We start from the raw sequence: 8391 nt of genomic DNA on the forward strand, positions 1-8391 counted from the left end.
CGTGTAAAAGCAATAGCTAGATAATCCCTTCGGGCTGGAGCAGTGGAATACAGTATTTCTAGGGTATTCTTTTTCTGAGTTCTTGCTTCAAAAAATTATTACAGTAAGAGACACTTCTAATTTAGATACTACTCAGTTTCTGACATAAAAAGTCAATAATTTTATGCTACCTTTAATTAGTGTTTGCAGCTCTTTACTTTCTTATGTGAAGAACAGTAGCTTGTTGCAGTAGATGGGCAATATGCTTGGCTTTATCCCTGCATTTGTTTTTGACACTCTAGAGTCTGCTACGTTGAAGTTTTTGTTACCCCATCTTTCTCCCTCTGCAGGCAGAAAGGACCTTTAAGTTATAAACAGTATAGTATATAGTTTGCTGATTTTAATCCAGATACTTTTCTTACATGAATTCTGACAGATGGTCAGAATTTCCATATTTGCATAGAAGAAAGCAAGTAATACTTTGAAAATCTGAAGATTTTGGGGGTGTTAGATTACAGATGGGTTTACCAGACTGTAACCAGTCCAGGTTTCAGTTTAACTTTAGAGTTCTGACAGAGTAAATTTAAAGTTAATATGGCTCTGGAATCTACCTGCCAAACTTGAAACAATTTTGAGTAAGGCTCACAAAATCCTGAACTTCTGCATTTATGCTTTAGTACATCTGGAATGTAACAACTGGAGCACATCTTGTCATAGTATTTTCCTTTGCTTTTCTGCAACAGATCTTCAAGACAGGCCTGCCTCTTCATATGCAGAGGGAGCAAGACCGAAAGAGAACTCCTTAAGCACTTTGAGGCTGAATGCATCCATGAACCGCCAATTGCCTTCTGATCATCAGCCATCGTTTTTCAACAGAGACTCTAACATGAGCTCTTCAAGGTCCAGCTATTCTTCAAGACAAAGGAGAAATGAATTGGAATCTCCCCAGAGGAGCATGCAGCCAGCATTTTCTCTCAGTGCCATTAGAGATGAAACTCCTTCCTCAAGTGGTTCTGAAAGGGTTTTATCGTCTCAGAGGTCACTGAATGAGCCTGCAGCTGACAGCGAAGGGAGGCGTACAACCAGACAGCTGCTGTCTCGTTTAGCATCTAGTATGTCATCTACATTTTTCTCTCGAAGGTCTAGCCAAGACTCATTGCGGGCAAGATCATTAGGCTCTGAAGAGTCAACGCTGGTCCCAAGAGTTCAAGCTTCTACTCCATTGAGCAGTAATGGAGCTGCAACTCCGGAAGTTCCAGGACTTCAGACATCTGAAGCTTCTCAGGGATTTAGTTTTCTTAGACGAAGATGGGGTTTATCAGGAGTTTCACAAAATCATAACTCTGATTCAGAAGGGGAAAGTTACAGAGCAGACTCTGAAAGTAGGAGCACAGGATCCTGGTTATCGTCATCTTTGAGGAACAGATGTACGCCTCTCTTTTCCAGAAGAAGAAGAGAAGGAAGAGATGAATCTGCAAGGATCTCTACCTCTGATACATCTGCTAGATCACAACATATTTTCAGAAGAAGAGAGTCAGGTGAGGAGACCTCTCTTGAAGCATCAGATCGCCCTCCTCGGGCTTCTATTAGCAGACCACCAACACCTGCAGTATCTTGTATTCCTACAGCTACTGCCTCCCCACCAGATTCGGCCCACAGTAGGAGAAGTTCTGGAATTCTGCCTGGTTCTCTCTTCCGCTTTGCAGTGCCTCCAACATTAGGAAGCAGTCTGTCTGACAATCTCATGATAACTGTAGATATTATTCCCTCTGGCTGGAATCAGTCTGATGGACAAGAAAGTGGCAAGTCTAAAATACCACCTTCAAGAGATCCAGAAAAACTCCAGAAAATTAAAGAGAGGTAAATCAGTATGTTCTTTTGAGATAGTAAAATGTACCTGACTTGTCAGGAGAGTGTTTTCTGTCACCATGTTGTTAGAAGGAGGCGTTCCTTCAGAGAAGACAATGTCTTAGTCCTCTCTCACCTTGTTCTCACTCTTGTCTTTAGAGAACTTGTTTTAATCCTCATAGGTTTGAGAACAGTATGAGTGGAATTGTCATAAAAAGTCTTAGATGAAATGTGTCACAGCGTTTTGCTGATATTCCTTCTGTTCAGCCTGCTTTTAGAAGATTCTGAAGATGAAGAAGGTGACTTATGCAGAATCTGTCAGATGTCCTCTGCAAGTTCTGACAACCTTTTAATAGAGCCATGCAAATGCACTGGAAGTCTGCAGTATGTTCACCAGGAGTGCATGAAGAAATGGCTGCAGTCCAAGATTAATTCAGGTAAAGCAGACTCTGAACCAGGGTAGACTTCCAGTTTCATTGGGAGGCTTATCGGGAGGGTTACTCTTACTATTATTAAGGTATTTATTTTAAAAACGAGCAGTTGGGGACAAACAGCAGTGTGGCACTTAAAGGTTTATCGTGTGTCTGTGCAAATTCTCATACGAGTAGTTCCAAGAACTGTATTTACTATTCCGAGAATTGTGTTTCTGGGATTATCTACCAAGATACTAGAAAAAATGTAACATTGCAGCAGCGTAGCTTTAGAGCTGCTCTGCCGCTTGGGGTGAGTTTGTTCCTGCCCCTCCTTGTGCACATGGTTCTAGTGTTTGTAGCCAGGCTGACCGTAGCGGGTGATAGGAATTAGAAAATCCAAAAGTATTTTTGTATTGTAACTATACTTAAATTGTTTGTAAAGATAGTAACTCCTGTTCAAAGGATTCACGCTTGTTCAAAAAATCACTTCAGAGAACATACAGAATTTTTAAAAGAAACTTCAGAAGATTGCACACTGTAGACGTTTTTGTAATAAAATGATTCTCCAATTTATAATGAAGTTATTTGTATAGTTGCATTAGTTACAGTATTTTTAAGACTGAAAAATAAGTGATTTGGTAGAAGACATAAAGATTGTGGAAGACTTTTTACCAAAGAAGGGTGCCAGCATCCGTTCACTTTTTTACTCGGTGTCAGAGCACCCGTATCAGAGTATGGGTGTATTAGAAGCCTCAGGCTGTAGGAAAAACGAATTTGAAACATTTAACTATGTAAGATATAAATCCACCATAAACTTGTCTTGTTCATTTTGGTGCTCATGAAGCAACTTGTTTTAAACCTCAGGCTTCAAGACAAAATGTTAATCTGGCAATAACTTTAAGCTATTCTGGTGTATGTATTATTACTTCTGTGTGTACTTGGATTACATTGTAGAATTCAGACAGCCGAAGCAGCAATTTTATGCCAGGATTTTCAGTAAGAGGCATCTGGTGCCCAGGGTGAACATGAGACAAAATATGTGGAGCTCGAGAGAGAAAAAGCATTCTATAGCATTTAAATTCTGACAGTAGCAGTTAGTCACTACCTTCTTTTCTTCTAACCTTGCTCTGCAAAATAAAGCCAAGAATTAGTCACAATTGGTAACGCTTGTATGTAACGGTGTCCTATGTTATAAATCACTGCAACTTGACGTTGATTTTTCTACCTGCCCCTCCCTGCCAGGTTCTTCTTTAGAAGCAGTAACAACTTGCGAACTCTGCAAGGAGAAGTTACACCTGAATCTGGAAGACTTTGACATTCATGAACTCTATAGGGCGCATGCAAATGAACAAGTTAGTATATTTTGCCTAATTTGGTAAGTGTTGCTTTAGTGCTGGGAGGGTGCTCTTTTTTAGAGAAGGAAGAGAGATCTCCTTTTCAGAAGGACTGTTATGCACATAAAGTAATGTCAACATGGAACAGATTTTTCTTCTCAATATTCAGACAAATTGTATCTTCCTGCTGTGCTTCCTACAGCTGAACTTCCAGTAAGTGTAATGTATCTCTTATCCTTTTCTTAGCTGCACATCTGTTATCTAGCTTTGCATCCAGTGTCTCTGCCACATAGGTGAAGGGGGAATACTGGTATGACTTGGTTGAATTTCACATTCAGTCATGAGTTGACTTTGGTTTTAGTTGGTTTTCAAACAGACTAAAGCTGTTGTTTTAAGCATAGCATGAAAACCTTTTTCTGTTTTACTAGGGTGGTAGAAACTGACCTCTTTTCTCACAGCTTCCTGCTGCTCCTTCAGGTCCTTTCATAAATGAAAAATGATTAAAGGCCCATTAGTACTACTCTTCTTATATGAAATACATTATCTTAGAACCACCGAACTGTGTAGTATTTAAAAATTAATAAATAACAAAAAGCTAGCATTATTTAATGAACTTTATTTAGAGGATTTTCCTTATTCTCTGGGTTGTAGTCTGTGAATATGAAAAGACTAATGAAATTTGCTTACCTCAGAAGTTGAAAGAAAATACAAACTGACACAGCTTTTGGAACCAAACATCAACCTCTAATTTTCCTATTATTTAGAGTAAGCTCTTACCCTAGTAATGCAGTTCCTGTCACTTTGGCCAGACTCTGAAAAGTCTTTCTCAAGAGTGCCTCATCTTATGCTTTAGCACTGCTGATTGTAGGTTACCGTCACTGTACTTTGATAGAAATAAGAGCTTTGAAACCTTTTCCTAAGGAGTTGACTCTAAATGATCTCTTGAGCATTAGCATTTTGAAAGGTTATTGTAGCAGGGAAAACAATTTCTCAAAATATTTATAACATCATAAAGTTCTTATTATTTCCCTTTATCTTGGCATTCTGTAAAGTGCTGGGACAACTGAAAAGAAACCACTGAAGTTTGTTGGGTGTATTTTCCCCAGTGGTATAATACTCTGATTCTCGGACTCCTTCCTGTGAACAAATCATGCTGACTGAGATTTTATTTGAAGAGCTCTGTTTATCCTCAAGGATAACATGTTCGAGCTGGGGTTGGTGGAAGAACCAGGATTCTAAATGGCTTTTCAGTAATTAATTTTTTTTTAGTATTACATTTCCCTAACTGTCTTGGAACAAGTAAACATTAATTCTTTGTCTGTTTCTTGAATTGTACGTGTAGACATATCACTGACATTCTGAATGTTTCTTTTGATCTCCTTTAAGGCCGACTATGAATTTATCAGCTCTGGTCTCTACCTTGTAGTATTGTTACACTTATGCGAGCAGCGCTTTTCTGATATGCTAGGAACTGCAAGTGAGGCCAGCACACGTGTCAGAGTAAGTATGTGGTGGTTTTATGGCAGGAATAGCTTGTACAGAGAACTTGGAACTTGATGTTTACCTTGAGCGACCTGGGAGCTAGGTACCTGAGAGGCACGCCTAAAATGATCTGTGTTTGTCAGTGCAGTAACTCCGGGTTTGGTTTGAAACTGAAGGCACTGCTTTATTCCAGTTACTGTGTTGCAGAATCATTCTTGTCAAGCTTGTTAGTAATTCGTTGCTTTGCCTGTATGTCGTCGTGATTATAGTGAATTTATGCAGAACGGGGAGGTTAACCTCACTCTGCACAGAACATGTAGTTGGGAATGTTGGACTATCTTATTATTTTGATGAATGTTTCTCATTGTGCCAGGTCACGCTGCAGAAGTCTAGACCTTGCAATGCTTATCTGCTGGATTATGTCTAACTATGGACATGGATGTTACGTTCTGAAACTGACTGGTGACAGTATGGTTCTGGCATTAGTCAGAGCTCTTCATAGTTGCATTTGACTGGATTCTGAAGTTCGTTCACTTAAATGGACTGGCGCAGAATTGCAGGCAGTACACATTTTACCAGTGAGATTTCATCATGCAGTTATTTCTGCATAACGACTGACTCATTGAGAAATCCTGTATTCAACACATTTATTTGATAGTAGATAATGCATCAGTGCACTTTGTCAGCTGAGCTCCCGAAAAGCTGGTGATTACTTTTTTCCCATTACGTACAAAGAATTGACGATACCAAGCTTGTCCAGCACTTACTGGAATGGTTGTTAGCAGGAGCTAGGCCTTAGGGTAGAGGCAGGACTGAGCTCTAACATCTTACTGTATTAGAACAGTGGTCCTCGTTGTGTACATCTAACGTAGAGCTTGGATTCCGTGACTCACCAGTGAAATGCCCAGTTTCCTCCACCACAAGTGAAGAGATATAAAAGACGTATCTAATAGTAGTCAGCATCCAGTACAAGTTACTGGCTTGAGCATGTTGCAGAAGTAAGACACTTCTACTGGTATTTCATCAGAGGTGGTATTACACAGTTGTGTGATGCTGCTTTTTAAACCAGGGAGAGCACTGATGTGTGTTTGATACTGAGCATACAGCTGAGCTATGGGAACCGTACTCTTAACGTTTTTATTTCATTTTATTTGCTGTGTCTCAGTGTCTGGACTATGACTGAAACTGATGTAGGTTGTCACTGACAAAAAACCACTGGTCTGAGACTTTAAAAGTTGCCGAAGGAGCTTGTATTCTTAGGGATTTTGGTGTTGGGGTTCAATACCACGTGCTCCTAATACTAAACTGCCACCGTTGCCTAATAGTGATCCTGCTCTTAAACTTCTTATTTGCAGTTAAAATCTCCAGTGTATTTCTGCATTTTCCATTAACTCAGTCAGTCGGCAGGCTCTACTCTGCCACACTAATAGTGAAGTAAATGGAATGGATCCATCTAATGCAGTCCTTACAGATGATGTCTTTCTGCATTGCATTTTGTAGAAACGGTTGGCATAAAACTGGCACTTGTTTCTGTGTGCTACTTGCAAAATTGGTGTGTTCTGCAGACCGTAGAACGTGGGGATGATGCCACTAACTGCTACCAGAAACATTTGACATAGAGTGGAAGCTGAAATAACTGCACAATAGCAATTCGAAGTTTAACGTGGGGATTTTTATTAAATTTTGCGTTGATTTTTGTAAGTCGGGCACATGGGTTAGGATAACCGGCATCTGGGATGAAGCTTTGAGACGTAAAAAGTGAAGAAAAAGTGAAGAAAACTTTGCTAACTTGTTGCAAATTTCTGCAGATGACTTTGCAGCTTTTAAACTACTTTCTCTCTGCCTTGTTTCTAGTTTATTAACCTTGCAAGAACTCTTCAGGCACATATGGAAGATATTGAAAGTAGGTGCTTCCCCTCTTCCCCTCTCCTCCCACGAGGTCAATTCAAAGTTAAATGAGTACAATCCTCCTTGCCAAGATTCATAATACCAAATTTAATTACTGAAAATTCGACTTTACCCAGCAGTGCTTTTTCCATTATCAGTAGAGTCATTCTGAAGGGGAACTGGTTTTCATTCTCCATGATTAATTTCCCAACAGCGTGGAGGTGTTTAGACCACAGAATTGTTTTCTGCAGGTGGTGACAATTCCTCACTACAGTTTGGTTATTGTAATTCTAGCAGTATGTAGTTATGGGATTGGTAGCGATCTTCAGGTTGTAGACTTTTAGATGAGCCCTAATGAAAAGAAACATTTAAAGTTGAATTTCACTGCACTTAAATTACCACACTTCTTTTGCTATTTCCTCTTCTCCCCTTTTTTTCGATGTGCACACACCTTTCAGTTGTGCGTATTCCTTAATCAGACCTGTCCATTCCAGGAATGAAACTTAACAGTTGCCGATTTTGGCAAAGGACTAGTCCGCTTTTCACCTACTGACTTCTTCGGTGTGCTTAAATTCAAAAGTAGATGGTGACTTCTGGTAAATGTATCCTGAATCTATGTATTATTTCTGGGCTGGATGAGAAGGCAGTAGAAGGGTAGTTGATCTGCCTTTTTTTTTTCTTCCCCCTAGTGTGTGCGTGAATGTCTGTCAACATTGAAAGTTTGTACGTGAATTTTCAGTGCATGGGACATATTTGGAGTACGATAGGGAATGTTGCGTGTGTGTGTATGTTCTAGTTCAAGGAGCAGATTATTATTTCTGCATTCAGAGCAGACAAAGGTAGACATAAGTTCGGAACTTCCTCCTAAGTTATGTGCATCCTTATTAGAGTAAAAATTAATGACTGCCATTTTACACAGTGCTATAATCTGTGTTTGGTTAAGGCTTTATCTAACTTGCAGGTGAGGAATACGAGTTTTAGATTTATTATCGATGCTGCTTCAGTTACGTTTCTCCTCACTGGAGAAGTGAGGAATCACACCTTGCTTCTTCCTTTGTTCAAGAGGGTGGAACAAGTAAATTAATTGAAAATACTTTCTTGACTGCAGAGTTTGCTTGAGAGTACAGATTAAATTCCTGTTACGGACAAGCTAGCACTTCACAAACCTACTGCAGATGTGTGTATTGACTCTTTGTCATGGTTGACAACTGTGAATTTGTCTTTTAATTCACCTTACAACAACAGAATCGTATGCGGGCTTGATGTTCGTTTCGAATATGCTGAAAGAATGGGGGTGGAGAGAGGAGCTGCTGTCATGTAGGCCTGACTTAATTGCATTAAGCAACGTGTGCATATAGGAAGTTTTTAGGAGTCTTTCTGCTCGTGTAGACTGCTGAGCCTTTCTTGGTATTTTAGTATCCAAATTGTTAACTTTGTGAGCCATCTCT

At 39.7% G+C, this 8391-nt stretch overlaps 1 protein-coding gene across 2 annotated transcripts in view; it reads left to right on the forward strand.

The window, feature by feature from the left end:
* MARCH7 (membrane-associated ring finger (C3HC4) 7, E3 ubiquitin protein ligase) overlaps window positions 1-8391 on the forward strand; it is a 21269-nt gene that overhangs the window by 11491 nt on the left and 1387 nt on the right. For both annotated transcript variants that reach the window (XM_010135987.1, XM_010135988.1), the window contains exons 5-9: window positions 723-1839; window positions 2095-2264; window positions 3483-3592; window positions 4961-5074; window positions 6911-6959. In XM_010135987.1, the coding sequence (XP_010134289.1) occupies window positions 723-1839; window positions 2095-2264; window positions 3483-3592; window positions 4961-5074; window positions 6911-6959 (1560 nt within the window). The remainder of the gene's footprint in view (window positions 1-722; window positions 1840-2094; window positions 2265-3482; window positions 3593-4960; window positions 5075-6910; window positions 6960-8391) is intronic.

The sequence above is a fragment of the Buceros rhinoceros genome, unplaced genomic scaffold, assembly GCF_000710305.1.
Source record: "Buceros rhinoceros silvestris isolate BGI_N320 unplaced genomic scaffold, ASM71030v1 scaffold18155, whole genome shotgun sequence".
Classification (NCBI taxonomy): domain Eukaryota; kingdom Metazoa; phylum Chordata; class Aves; order Bucerotiformes; family Bucerotidae; genus Buceros; species Buceros rhinoceros.